Below are 15,210 nucleotides of genomic sequence, written 5' to 3'. Positions count from 1 at the left end.
TCAAAGTCTTCCTAATTCCTGTCTGGTTTAGAAAAATGAATGACGTGTGAGGAAATAACTGAAGACATATTTCTACATTTCGACATGTTTCTAACGCCATCTGCTGTTTAGAAACAATAAAGCAATTCCAAGGCATCTCTTATTTTTCTTCTGAGCCAAAAAGAGGGAACTCATAAGCAATTAAAAGCATCACTTTTACATCATATTTCAGTGTTTTTTTGTTTGTTTGTTTTTTTGGTATTAATTTCATTGAATATAACAGTTTTATTTTGGGAATCCTGTGGGGCATTTGTGATACTAGTTTTATAACTTTGGAGGATTTCCATAAGAAAACAGCAAACAGTTTTCATCCAAGTTGAAATTCTGCTCACTGCCGATTGAGGATCATCAGAAATCATCAGTAAGGAAATGTAATTTTATGTCATTTTAAATGTCATTTTACTCACTGTGATGTTCAGTCAGTGAGCAGCTTCAGCTTGTTCTGTTCCCAAGCTGAACTTTAGGACATTCTGCAGCAGATTGACACTCCATGGGAGCCTGGCAGGCCCACGCTTTTAGGACCACTTCAGCTGCTCAGAGACATGCTCATCCTGGTAGTATGCTTCGTAATCAGGTATGTGCACAATGATCTAGGCATATTCAGCTATTTGTTTGGTGACCGAAAGTCCCCTGAAGACTATTCAAATTCCAGACTGAGGGTCCAACAGATTTTAATCAGCCCTGCTTTCTGTGGGGAAGACAGAATTTTCTTTCCCCTGTTGATAAACATGGCACTAGTCGATCACTAAAATATGTCAGTTAGCACCCTCTTCCATGTACATTCAGCTGCCCTATAATGCTTCTTAAGAAACAGTTTGAAAAGATATGCAGGCGTGTCCTGTCTCTAAGCAAGCACGAGTTAGCGTTCGATATTGTAGATTAATGCAACACCTGTAGAATTCTGCATGCAGATAATGTTACGGATGGAATCCCATAAACTACTTCAGTTCCTGTTAAAGTTCTCAAGTTTACATTATCAGTGGGTGGAGTATATGAGCTAATATTACATTGCTTCTCTGATCAGGATGGAGGTTAATAGCACAATGCTGGATGTTCCTCTACTTCTTAATGATTTACACAGGTTCAGGTTTGACAGACTTGCAGATTACAATATATGTGTTGATTGCCAACCACATATTTTCTCAGTGTTACTCATGCTGCATGGAGGGGCTGCAGAGGACAGCACTTTCCACCTGCTGGTGCATGCATGGGCTCAAAGACATAGATGACTGGCTAGTGTCACTGTTGTTTATAGGTGGTTAAGATTAACACAATAAGCTTGTCAGTTTTGCTTAAATGCATTGTTGTGTTATGGAAAACATTGTATTGTTGATGTGTAAGATGTCATCAAAAACTCAGATGTGCCAACAATCACATATGCTCTATCAACCAGCAGAGGGATTTCTCACAGCTAGTTTTTAAAGAACCCTGGGCAAGGATCCAACAAGAGCTTGATGAAACAAATCCTGCTTTTTTTTTCAGGTTTTCCCATCTGTACAGTTTTTTTTGGAAATATTTCAACCAATACTTCCTTGCTTCTCACAATCAGACGTGTAACAGAAAAGCATGTGTTTCATTTGATATCTGATGATTATTCATGAAGATGTATGGTCGGATGGAGATTTATTACCTGAGTATGAGAGCTCTGGCTTAGCAGATGGGGAAGAAACAGGAGTATGAGGCTTTGCTGGCAGACAAACAGCACAACCAAGCTGTTCAGTCCCCTCTTTGAGCCATGGAGACACATTTCTTGTTAACTATGTTGAGATACTATTTCAAATTTATTAAATTTCTAATTTGTTTTCATGTAATTCATTTAATTGAACATCTTGATTTTCTTCATTTCTCTTTAACATGATTTGGAGTAGGACGGTATTGTATAAGTGTCCTGTTCTGTTTGTTTATGTGGAGCAGCTGCTCAGACTGTTGGAGAGCAGAAAAAGGACAGATCTGATCAGAGGAGGATGAACAGGGAAATGAGTGTAGTGATGTCAGAGCAGGCCCAGCATGACATGGCCCTTCCCACAGGTACATCACACGCTGTTGTACTGTGCAGACTCATCAGAAAGCAGTGCCCACTGTGGGAGGCTGGGAACCGAGCCTGGCTTTCACAGAAAGGATCAGTCTAAAATTTGAAGGGGTACATCCAGAAGCATGCAGTCAATGGCCTAAATCTCCTTATGCTTCATGGAGTTCTGTGTGTGTTCAGAATCTGGACACGAGATAAACATGACAGTTATAAAAGATGTGTGTGTGTGTGTGTGTTAGGGGACTCCATGAAACACATTTAACTCTAGAGACACTATAGAAAGTAGAGAACTTCATGTAGAGGTATGGAAAAGAGATTGAAGGACACATACAAAACACACAGAGATATAGTAATGCTAATATAATATAAGATCTGACTAGTTATAATATAAGAGCTGACTCTATATAATAGAATAACACTTAGTGACACAACTAAAAATTTCCAATGAATAATAAGTCATTTTTAATGACTATGAACTAAGAGGTTGTACATCATTAATAGTTGATGATGATGTCTCTTTTTCTATATCTGCAGGAATACAGTATATGGGCAAAAGTATGTGGACACCTATATGGTTATGGTTACCCATATGTACTTTTTGAACAGCCCATTTATATTTTGTAATAAATTTGGGAGTTTGACCAAGTCTTTATGGATCTTGTTTTGTGCATAGGGGCATTGTTATGCTGGTTTGGGCCCATTCATTTTAATGAAGGAAAATTTGAATGCTAAACTATACAAAGACATCTTATACAATTATGTGCTTCTAAAATTTCAAGGCAACAGTTTGGGGAAGAACCTCTGGTGTCCATATAGCATATATTATCACCTGATGATCTATGAGTCATCCTATATTTACGCACACACATACATTCACAATTATAAAATTAGAAATAACAACTTAATAAATATACATAGATATGTTTGTACAAGAAAAGTGACACTGTTCACTCTGACACTGAGACCAAGGAGAACTGGGAAACTTGTTTAAGAGAAAAAAAAATTTATTAAAGAAATACATCAAATTACACTGGAAAAAGAACTACATCCAGAACTCTGAAACGTCTAGAGACCTCATTGTTAATAAGATAGGTGAGAGGTAGAATTCCACATCTGAGCTGAACATGACTGGATTTACTGTTTTGGTGGAAATTTACAGAGCTTGCAGCACTTGTGTTTGGAAATTTCTACATATGAGCCAAAAGCTTGTATTACAGTTCAGTATAGTGGGCAGATACGCTCCCATCTCATGTATGTAATGTATTGTTGATCAGCATAGACACTTAATCTAATAAAGTGGCAAGACATTTGTTATCAGTTGTGCTCAGAGTTACGCTTGATCCTTGTATAAACTGACCACACTGTGCTGTCATTATTTACCCATCAGTAAAGCCTTACTTATGGGCCAAACAGTACAATTACAACTGATGAATAGAATAATTTGTCCTGTTGCCATGAATATAAGCTCAGGCAGCCCTGATGAAGTTTATTCTATTGTGTCTTGTCTTTAGTTCTGTGGGGTGAGACTTGTGGTATAGAGGTATGAGACAGTACCTGCCTGGATTTGAAAGGTTTGTCCCTGAATCTGAGTGTTGGGGATCTGCTCGCTGGTCTGGCTGATAGAGATTGGCTGGGTGGCTTGGCTGCTGATATGGATAGCACCTGTGTGACTCTGGTTGTGCTGCTCTCTAGGAGGATCTTGTGTAGCAGAAAGCTGAGGCATGGCCTGCTGGATCACCTGCAGCTGATGAAGAGGTCGTGAGCTAATTTGCAGCTGTTGTGGAGCTCCGTGTTGAACCTGAAAGTGCTCCATTGCCTCTTTAGTCAGTGTGATGACGTGCATCTGCTCAGCTTGCTCGCTGCTCACCTGGCCTTCAACCACACTGATTGTCTGGATTTGTGCACTGGGATCTAGTTCATCCGGAGTGACCAAAGCCAGGTTCTGAATATGTGTAGAGGGATGAGTGAGAAGGGTGAGGCTGGAATGGGTCTGTCCTGCTGCTGTCAGTTCCTCAGGCCCATTCTCAGCAGCGATGATGCTAATGCTGCCCGGCTTTTGGCCTGCCACAAGGTTAATATTGTCCACTTCACTGGTAACCACTAACTGGATCTCCTGCTCAGCGTGCTCCGGGACCTGGTACTGCTGCAGCTCCAGGACATTGTGCATCTTCTCATTCACTGGCATAGTTTCCACTGTGGTTAGTGGTGTGCCCTCCACATCTGGCCGCTCTTTACTGTGAGTTTTAGTATGCGCTTTTAGATTGTCCAGACGAGTAAAAGAAAGACTACACACAGAGCACATGTAGGGCTTTTTCCCTGTATGAGAGGCAACATGGCGTCTTCTGGCGCTAGGATCAGAGAAGGACTTGCTGCAGATGTTGCACACATATGGCTTTTCTCCTCTAAAAAAGACAAGATTAAGAAGAAGGAACACATCAGATTCATGCCAACAATGATGCTGTAACTGATTCAGTAATTTCCAAAAAAATAAAGAAGGCAGTCTACCTGTGGATTCTGATGTGTGTCTGCAGGGTGCTCTTGGTAGTAAAACACTTTCCACAAATCTCACATGTAAAAGGTTTCTCACCTAAAACAAGTAAATTGTAGCTGAATGTGAAATTTATCTCTGAATCAACATCTGAGTCATTGGCCAGATTCTGAGGTAACCTTTTTGTGCTTTATGTCCCATTTTTAAAAATTTGGAAACAGTGACCCAAGAAGTAAATTGTGCATTCTGTCAGTTGAAAAGTGAGTGTTATTAAGGTGAGAGAAAAGGTATCCAGCTGTTAGATAGAAACAACATACGCCTCTAGCTTTTTGTCTAGGAGCTTAAACTGAGTGTTTTATTATGTACATGTACTTATGTTTATGTACAGCTTACAGTAAGCAGCACTGATATTAGCAGTTTAGACTAATAAAGCAGGCGTTTCATTACCTGTGTGTGTTCTCAGGTGCTTCTTAAGTTGTGCTGCATCCTTAAACTTGTGGTGACAATGTGCACACTCAGGTAATGCTTTTCCGCTATGAATCCGGTAATGACTATTTAACTGCCTCTTCTGGCTGTAGGTTTTCCCACACTGGTCACAACTAAAAGATTTCTTTTCTGAGGAAGAAAATACAGATACACCCAAAATATTATAACAGGACCTGGAACGTAATGGCTGTGGTTATGGTTATGATGATTCCCAGCAACTTTCCATACCTGCATGCAGGTTCATATGTTCCTGCAGGGAGTGCTTTGTGGAGAGAGCTTTAGAGCAAATGTTGCACACAAATGGCTTCTCTCCAGTGTGCATGCGTTGATGAACTAACAGGGTGTGTTTCTGTGTAAAGCAGTTGCCGCAAACATGGCACCGAAAAGGTTTTTCTCCTGCACAAGATCCATAATAAAGATATTACAATGTTTCATTCAATATACACATGCATTGACACCATTAAACTCAATTTTTGAGATTCACCTGTATGAGTTCGCTGATGTATTTTTAAAAACAGATGGTTTTTAAAAACTTTGCCACAGTCATCACAGCGTGGTTCTGTTGCTGGGTATTTCCTCTTTCGGCCCCTTTTTCCCAGCACTTTTCCTTCACCAATTTCATCTCCCAGCTTGTAGCTTTTTAGTTTCTCTGGCTGTCTTATTCGACGCTTGCCATGCCGAGGTCTATCCTCACTTGGGTCATAATCAGCATCATCTGAGTCATTGGGAAGGGGATTAGAGTTGCATGTAGGGTCTGTGGACTCTGGGGAGGCCAGAGATAGATCTGCTGTAGTTTTAGCAGGTTCATGAAGTCTGTTCTCTTTTTCACTTGATTCCTGAGGTAGTAGTACTAAGCCTGGTGCTGAAGGGTTTGTGTTTTTCCTTGGCCGTCCCCTTTTGCGTTTGGAAGCCGTTTCATTTGTGCTTCTGTCACCATCACCTACTTCTGAGCAGACATTTGGTGCTGAGGCTGTACTGCTAATTTGAAAGTCTGCATAGGCTTTGACTAACTCGTTTATTTCTAGCAAGCGGGCCACGTCAAGCAGCTGCTCCGTGCTGCTCTCCTCCACCGATACATTGGCACAGTAGATGAACTCGAGCACAGATGCAAAGGTCTTTGCAGCCATTCCATCCAGCCTATACACCGTCTGACAGGCCTGGTCTTCAGCAGTGAACATCAAGGAGAAATATTCACTGCTCGCAGCCAGCAGAGCCTTATGTGCCTTAAAATGTACATCTTCTACAATGAGAGTAATATCACAAAGTATTTGTCTTTTTCTCAGTATGTCCAATTTATTAAGGATTGTGTCCTTATGTGATGTGGAATGAAAGGTCAGCAAGCTGGGAGTGTGAGGTGACATTCTGCTCTGTGTGGCAACCTATAAAAATGACAGGAAGGCATCATCACCCTGAGATATATATTTTTGGTATATAAAATATTGTCATATTCATGCTTGTCATAGACTTATTATAGATCAGTTATTGGCATTGGTTTCACTGTGCTTTATAGCAACTGACCCTTAATGAGATTAAAATTTTGATCAAAATGTAGACAAACACAAACACCGAATATACTGCACAAACATAACAAAAACGACTGGAGGCTTTTCAGTAACTAAATTAGTCAGAAATGCGAGCTGGCTCTGGCCTTTAAACCAAACCCATGCAGATCAGTTTACTCTGGCTTTAGTCACACCAGTCACGAACTGCCAGGAGGAAAATTAGGCTGGTTTGTCAAAGAAAAGGTCTATTATAAGGCAATAGATTAACAGATATGTCTAATGCCCTCCTCTTCCTTGTCGCCTGTGAGCGCGCTTCACCAATCGGCACCACACTACAGTTATAGCATCAAATAATCACGAGCTAGAATAGTGGGCTTGTTCAGTCTTGTTGGCTTGTCGAGCCAATGATAAGGTTTTATCGTGAATAATTTCGCGTGTATTCTACACGTATGAAGGACAACGTGGACCATTCCCTCTCAGTTTATTCATAGGTGAGAATCCCATCTAATTATTTCACAGATCAGTGTCTCAGGTCTCTTGTTATTTAGCACTGCACGCTAAAAGACTGACTGTAAAATGACCGCCATATTAACCAAAAACCTAAAGCCTGGCTATCTGTTTCGTGCTTTTCATGCATTTCAGAATACACTGCCACAAACAGCAGCGGAACACACTATACGTAACATACACGGACTTTTTTCGGTGAATTTATTTTTACACACATTAAGAACCTGTCAAGGACAACGCAGTAAAACGACATACAAAGCTTCCAGGACCTTACCTTTAACAGATCGCGTCAATAGTCGTATTATCGCGAGATTTCCAATGGCTCCAAACCCGAGACTTGTGCCCTCTTGTGGCTATTCTTTTAACTAGTGATGGGAAGTTCGGATCATTTTACTGATTCGGTTCTTTGAATCTCGTTCAGCAAAATGAACGAATCTTTTTTTCGAGTCATTTCGTTCACTCCAGCAGAATGTAATTAAAATGTTACATGTTAATCCCCTAACACATCTACTCACGCACATATTGATCACATTTCGAATAAGAAAGAACTGTCATATTATAAGTAATAGCCAGTGTTGGGGAGTAACTAGTTACATGTAACGGCGTTACAAATAAATGTAACAGTAACCCGTTACAATTACTTAGAAAATATGTAATTAAAATTACAGTTACTTATGAAAATGTTAAAGATTACAAATAGAGTTACATCTGAATATTTTCTTTAAAAAAAAACTAGTATATGTTGAATAAATATTAATTTGTTGTTAGAGTTAAAGCGGTGCTATTGTGATGATTTTGATTGGTTCTCTGGTTTGAATTTGTGGCGCGTCTGCCAATTACGTTAATCCACACCATGGCGAGTGATAAAAATGCATTTCAGTCCTGGAAATTTAAAAATAATTTCATCCTAAAAATCCAATAAGGGGCAAATATAACAGTTCAGTGCAAAATTTGTTTGCCAGCTGTTTAAATGCTTTCGACATCAAAGGCTTCAATGTTGAACCTGAGCAAGCATCTGCAGGTATGTAACCTAGCCATTCTTTATTTTATAATATATTTAAAATGTAAAAATGTTTGTCATTATTGTGAGTGTACAGAAATAAAAACAGACCCTTTAGTTTCGAATGATATATTACTCGTTTCTGTATAATAAAAAGTGACGGAGTGGTCAGTAGCTGCTATGTGGGAAAAAAATCCACTGAAACGCGCCTGCGCATTCATCGAGCCCATAGAGTACTCAAGACCTGTATTCAAAACACTCAGAACTAATTAGCTAGTCTGCTAGCCATGGGTGTCGCTAGGCCATTTTAAAGCCCCCCTAAAATTCTGCGATTCTCCATAAACTATACGCAAATAAGTGATCTCCTCAGTCCCCTTTAAATTTCATATGAAAACAGCGGCAGTCTTCGGCTCCTCCCGTCTTTCAGCGCGTTCTTAAATCCGCAAACCGCAGCGTCGCAGAGCGAGGATCAGAGGATCAGAGGACAAGAGTGTGTGTGTGTGATCAGGAAGACTCCTTTTTGGCTTGTTCAGTACTCAAATGTTATACACATTAAGTTTACCATCCTACCCTGTTAGTCAAACCTTGATTTGATTCGATTTGATTTGATTCGATTCGATTCCCTCATTGGGGGCTGAGCCCCCCTTAAATGAAAATCCTAAAATCGTCCCTGTACCTTTACCAGGCACACTTCTATTTATGAACCCTTTGACAGAAAATATATAGCTCACACTTTTCCTCCTTGAAAATGTGTTGGTAATGTCAGATCTAATATAACTTAGTTATTTTAGCACTGTAGCATACATTATGATGACTCTTTTCAGATTGTTTTTTTTCCCAAGGCATTGTTATTTGCCAGTGTGTCGTGTCATAGCTATGCAAAGATTTGTGATTCCTAAAACAGTATTAAACAATTATTGTTATGAAGTCTGGTTTTGTGGTGGCTGTGCTTAAAATTAAATTAATATAATCTTTTCTAATTCAAGTGATGAAAGATTTAAAATTCTAACAGTAAACAGAGTTGAGTACTACTGTAAGGTTAACCCTGCCTGGTATAAATGTTTGGAAATGATTTCGTTGAAAATATCCATTAGAAACTTAAAAGTAATCAAAAAGTAGTCAAATGTAATCAGTTACTTTACTTTTATAAAGTAATTGAAAAGTTACACTACTTATTACATTTTAAACAGAGTAACTTGTAATCTGTAACCTATTACATTTCCAAAGTAACCTATCCAACACTGACGACACATCACTACTTTTAACAGGAACATGTGTTGTTCTGTGCCGAGCTACACTATATTGCCAACAGTTTTGGGACACCCCTCTAAATCATTGAATTCAGGGGTTGGGATTGGCTCCCTGGTTCCAGTGAAAGGAACTCTTAATGCTTCAGCATACCAAGACATTTTGGACAATTTCATGCTCCCAACCTTGTGGGAACAGTTTGGAGATGACCCCTTCCTGTTCCAACATGACCACGCACCAGTGCAAAAAGCAAGGTCCATAAAGACATGGATGAGGGAGTTTGGTATGCAGGAACTTCACAGAGTCCTGACCTCAACCTGATAGAACACCTTTGGGGTGAACTAGAGTGGAAACTGTGTCCATCGGTTAAAGCGCTATACAAATAAATTGAATAGAATTGAAAAGAAATCAACTTGCATGCAGATAAACAAGCTCTTGCAGTTTAGCTGTTTTAATAACATGTTTCTGCTGTCAACATCAGGTGAAAGGAAAAAAATGCACTGTGTTGGCTTGCAAAAATGTTGTATATATAGATTTTCGTTTCATTTAGTTTTCTTTTATATTTATTTTTCTTTTTATCTAAAGCAGTCTCTGACAAAAGAATTTCCTTCGGGATTAATAAAGTTCTATCTTATCTTACATTTGGATGAAACCTGTGTCACCTTGTTATTACTCGTATAAAGTGTTACATATTTTCCAGCTAATATATTAGAAAGCATTTTTAAATCCTGTTTTAAAAAATACATTGAATTGGGAGGGGGAGTGCATGCAGTGTGGTGTTTTTCTTTCTCACTGTGGAGGTGTCTCTCTTTAATACTAATCACATCTTTGATCATGTCCATCATAATGTCTTGTGTTTTTTTGTTTTGTTTTGTTTTTTTGCCTAATTTTGTTGGCTACTACACAGTCCTGTTCCTGGACACTGTGTACCTTTTAGCTGTGCATTGTTATTGCTGAGGTGTTTTAGTTGCACAGAGTACACAGGAATGGTAGCTGAGATCAAACGGTTGCTTTTCTTAACATAACACAAGTAGTACATTTTCTGTCATGAATTTTACTGTTGAAATTTAACTGTATAATCTGCAGCTACAAGTAAAATAGTAATAAATATTTTTCTGCGCCACTTACAAGGACAGGAAGAGTGATCTTCGCTCGTTGAAATACATGTTACAGTCTTTGTTTATAGATTAACTTTTCTCGTAAGAGGTTATGAGAGGTTAACACGTTCTAGTTTATGAGTATGAATGAGTCCACCAGGGTAAAGGCTGGTTGCCAGGTCTCGTGTATATATATATATATATATACAGGCATTTTGTCTATTGTTGCAGGAATACTCCAGCATGGCGAAGGTGAAAGTTGTCGTAATTGGTGCAGGTGTGGTTGGGATGTCCACAGCTGTGTGTATAGCTGAGGCTTTACCATTCTGCACTGTCAACATTCTGTCTGAGAAATTCTCTCCAGACACCACCAGCGATGTAGCTGCCGGGATCCTTCTGCTTAAGGAGATTCCAGGTAGGAAGGACTGTGCTAAAATACAACAAGCATCTTCAGTTCTAGGAAAATGTTCAAAACAATATGTGTGCACCAGGTATTCCTGTGGAACGTCAGCTACGTTGGTTTAAAGGCACATTCGATCATCTTCTGGCAATTTCTGAATCAGCACAAGCCTCAGAAGCAGGAGTATTTCTGAGTTCAGGGTATTGTATAAACCTTTCATCTGGATTACATCATAAAATTACTATGCAAGATAATGAGACATTGCTCTTTTAAAAGTACCGTTTTTGTGTACTATGGATTATGTTTTCTAATGATACTACATCTAATTTCTTTAGATACCAGATATACAAAGAGGTCCCTAGTAACACAAAACCCTTCTGGGCTGATACTGTGTTTGGATTTCGGACTATGACAGATCATGAGATGAAGAGATTCCCTAATCATAAATTTGGTCAAGCTGCAACCACTTTAAAGTGTGAATGCCTCAGATATCTGCCATGGCTGGAGAAAAGGTAAATATTTCCTTTTTCCTTGTTATTAATTTAAAAAGAATCAAGCAAAGGTCATAGTACAGAGCAGCAAATTATGCTTTATAAATCCCTAAACTCGTTAACATGACATTTTGGGACCTTGTTGATTTTTTTTACAGTAGTACGTTATTGTCTTTTGGATTTTTGTTGATCTTATTTTGTCGTTGTCTGGTAAGGGATGTGTTAACTTTCTGTTTTCAATAAAAGGTTGACAAAAGCAGGAGGTCAGATGAAACGAGAGAAAGTGACTGACCTTCAGCAGCTTGCTCAAAGCTATGATGTCATCGTCAACTGCTCAGGCCTTGGCTCTCAATATTTGGTGGGGGATGAGCAGGTCCACCCAATACGTGGCCAAATCATCAAGGTTCATGCTCCATGGGTGAAGAATTTCCTTTGTGATATAGGTGGAAATATGTACATCTACCCTGGCATAGACTATGTCACCCTGGGAGGTACTCGGCAGGTGAATGATTGGCGTTTGGAGGTGGATAAGGATGACAGCAAAGGCATCATGGAACGCTGCTGTAAACTTGTACCATCCCTAAGGTCCGCTAAGGTGCTGGGAGAAAAGGTGGGGCTGAGGCCTGGCAGAAGCAATCTGCGCCTAGAGAGAGAGTGGCTGCAGGTTCAGGATCGTCAGGTGCCACTGGTGCACAATTATGGCCATGCCTCCTGGGGCATCTCTCTGAGCTGGGGCACTGCACTGGAGGCACTGGATTTGGTGAGGAAAAGTCTACATGAGAAACCCCCTCATGCCAGTCTATGAATGTACAGAAGTCATATAATCATGTTGATTACAAAAGCTCCCTGGACAAAACACCATACAGCAAGGGGGGCAGTTTAGTCTCAAGGGCCAATTACCAAATTATTATTTTAAACATATGACTACATATAATGAACTAGATTTTTGTGGAATAACTGTAGCAGGATATCAGATGTCAGCTATAACTAGAGTCAAACAACTTAATATCCATAAATTTATGTTTCTTTTCAGGACAAATTCCACTGACCACTTTTCTTAAGGACTCTTTAAAACTTTACTAAACAAAACTAAACAAAAGGTTTCCCATGCTTAATGGTTGGAATCAGTGCCACTTATTAGCTCCATTAATGTTCTGCAACCCATTTGTTCTGATAAAAATAATTGCTTCTGCCAGAATTGCTTTCAGCTGCTTCAGTTTCTCAGGCCTTTCTTCCATGCAATATTTTCCATAATGCAAATATTTTGTTTTATGATATTAATTCTTTAACAGCTGCTTGACATATAAGGCAAATTTACAATAGCTTTGGAGAGTATTCTTATTTCCAGCTCTAATGAAATTGCTTACTGTCACTGTTAACTTGGAACTTTTTGCCTGTAGCTGTGACTAAATATTATTCAGTACATTCATTTTGCAGGAGTGAGCAGTGAAAAGGACTCAGTAGTTTACTGTGTTAACATTGTCTGCTGCCAGCATCAGATGCAGTGTTTGCAACATTTTGGCCATCACGCTAACTATTATACATTGTAAGAGAGAAGCCTCAGGACAGTTATCATCTGTCTGCAGCCCACATTTGGCCCAGGGGCTGGACTTTGGACACCCAGATACAGTGTCAGTAAACTGCAATTCTTAGATGGATGAAAATTGGCATAAAACTGCTTTGTCATACTCAAAGGTTGCCTTTGTACTTCATGTTGAAACAGAATACATGACTAACACACCCTTTTTCTAGGATCATAACTGTAGACTGCATGGAGCCAAATCTGTGTGTGACATTTGAAAAGGATTTAACACAGACACTTTGACTGGTCTGCAATTCACAAGACCTAAGTCCTGTTGAAAACTTGTGGGATTATGTGGAACTGCAGGTAGAGGACACTGGAGGAATCTTTACCTGAAAGAACTGATGTTATTAAGATGTCTGGAGGCATAAGTATTAAACAAGAAACGACACATGCAGCTAATTTTTTGTCCACTGTCTGTGTGTGCAGTTCAGCTAGAGTTCATGGGTGAGTTAGTGTTTAAGCTGCTGTTTCAAATTTTCCCACAAAGTATTTCTGACTTTTCGAAGGTCTAGTGATTTGGCAGTTCAAAGTGTCAGAGTGGCCATCATGTTCATTGAAGGTCATATATACAGATTTGGCCAGATGCTCCCTGCATTTATTGTTCTGGAACATAGAAATGTCAGCATTGTGTTTTGTTTGGCCAGCCTTCTGTATGTATGTTCTGTTTTTGCACAAAATGCAAACTCAGAGCCTGGCCAACAACTGAAAATATGACTTTACAAGTTTTACAGTTAACTGAGATTCATGCAGGTGCACTGCTTATTGACACTACTATTCATAAATTCATGCTATTTATGGATGCCTTTCATTTTAGCTGGGGGCTAATCATCCTCATATTCATTTATGAAATTCATGAAATGAACCTAATCTAATTTATGACCATTTATTAACTCCCCAGCTCCCCAACTAATTGACATTTATTAAAATTGTCATTATAATTTTTTTTTTTAAAGTTTAGCTATAGCCTGTGGTTCTGATTGCCTTGGTAGTGATTTATAACTGCAACAAATAGAAATAGTTCTATTAACTTCTGTGAATACTATTAATAGCATAAAGAACTTACACTATATAAAACCCTGTTATTTTTAATCATAATTGAAAAATCATGTTCAGAACTCAAAAACAGAATGGTTCATGTGCTCTTCAAGTCTTATTTAACTTCTTTTAATAAACAAATTGGTTGATTAACTGATTTTTCCTCATCTGATTTTGTCATCACTAAAAGTCATTACATTATGCTAAGTGTAGTTGAAAAAACATATTTTTAGGTGTGCTAAATGATAAATAGTTCTATAGCTCCTTTTATTCGTGTAATGCAGTTCAACTCAATACATTTTCTCAAAGAGAAATTTGCATAGTTGCAGAGACAGAAACAAGAGAATGGAGCAGCCTTTAGCGAGGTTGCCAAGTAGTAGTAGTTACTTCACCGAACTTGCTAGAGCTCTGAAGCATGCTGGAAATAAGAGAAAGAAATGAGAGGCCAAGAAAGACGCTCAAGCTTCAGAAGGAGAACAAGGAACTTGTAAAACTTTTTTTTATGAGAAACATGAGCTACAGAAAACAGAAAAGGAAACTGCTCGGCTGATGCTTGTTGAGTAGTTAAGAAGAAAGGCTTCTTTGAAACTTGGAGGAACAACAGAACAAGACAAATAAAAGGCAAAAAGAGTGAGTGCCAAGAGGCAAAGGAGAATCTACCCAAGGAAGATAGTTCTCAAGTCAGTGATGTGCCTTAAGGTGAACATATGGACACAAAGAACATGTATTGTAGTTGGACAGATTAAAAGAGAAAGACCAAGCAAGGCATGCTTCTACATATTCATACTCTCCAGATGGGACAGGAAAAGAGCCACTGGCAAGAAAAGAGATTGGGGGGGGGGGGATTTATGCTGTACACACATCAAGATGCACTCCAGATTTAACTTCGAGGCTCTTACAGTGCACTGTGTCCATTTCATCTGTATGCATATTCCAGGGCTTGTTTAAACAATGTGCAAACATCGCAACTACTTTTTATAAAACAAAAACATCTCATTTATATTTATCCCTCATGAGCAAGCCTGAGGCAATATGAGGAAGAAACTGTAAGAGGAACCAAACTCAAAAGGAGACCCTTCTTCAGCCACGTGACACCAGGAATTTGTGATTATAAATAATTTCCTTTTTATAACTGTATATAGTCAAGTGCAAGTGTGTAACCGGGAGCTACTGAGTGACTTGTAAGTATGAGCATCAGAGTAGTTTCAGAACTCAAAGTTTTAACAGAAACTCCTTCCTGCCGAAGACATCAAATGTTCAACGATCGACTGCAAAAACGACTGGAGCAGCAACAACTAAACTG

At 39.0% G+C, this 15,210-nt stretch overlaps 2 protein-coding genes across 2 annotated transcripts; one reads left to right on the top strand and one right to left on the bottom strand.

The window, feature by feature from the left end:
* Positions 1 to 3,076: 3,076 nt before the first annotated feature.
* On the bottom strand, positions 3,077 to 7,433 carry zbtb24 (zinc finger and BTB domain containing 24). The gene is made up of 6 exons (XM_058398824.1): positions 7,326 to 7,433; positions 5,527 to 6,421; positions 5,271 to 5,438; positions 5,004 to 5,171; positions 4,574 to 4,655; positions 3,077 to 4,470 (listed from the first exon to the last, which is right to left on the bottom strand). The coding sequence occupies exons 2-6, from the start codon at positions 6,401 to 6,403 to the stop codon at positions 3,576 to 3,578; spliced, it is 2,190 nt and encodes a 729-aa protein (XP_058254807.1). The 5' UTR covers positions 6,404 to 6,421; positions 7,326 to 7,433; the 3' UTR covers positions 3,077 to 3,575.
* Positions 6,896 to 14,060, top strand: ddo (D-aspartate oxidase). The gene is made up of 5 exons (XM_058398825.1): positions 6,896 to 7,035; positions 10,628 to 10,811; positions 10,888 to 10,996; positions 11,132 to 11,308; positions 11,534 to 14,060. The coding sequence occupies exons 2-5, from the start codon at positions 10,640 to 10,642 to the stop codon at positions 12,090 to 12,092; spliced, it is 1,017 nt and encodes a 338-aa protein (XP_058254808.1). The 5' UTR covers positions 6,896 to 7,035; positions 10,628 to 10,639; the 3' UTR covers positions 12,093 to 14,060.
* The last annotated feature ends 1,150 nt before the right edge of the window (positions 14,061 to 15,210 follow it).

Source organism: Hemibagrus wyckioides, linkage group LG09 (genome assembly GCF_019097595.1).
Source record: "Hemibagrus wyckioides isolate EC202008001 linkage group LG09, SWU_Hwy_1.0, whole genome shotgun sequence".
Classification (NCBI taxonomy): domain Eukaryota; kingdom Metazoa; phylum Chordata; class Actinopteri; order Siluriformes; family Bagridae; genus Hemibagrus; species Hemibagrus wyckioides.
The sequence above is the reverse complement of the archived record's forward strand: the minus strand, read 5'-3'. Positions and strand labels throughout refer to the sequence as shown.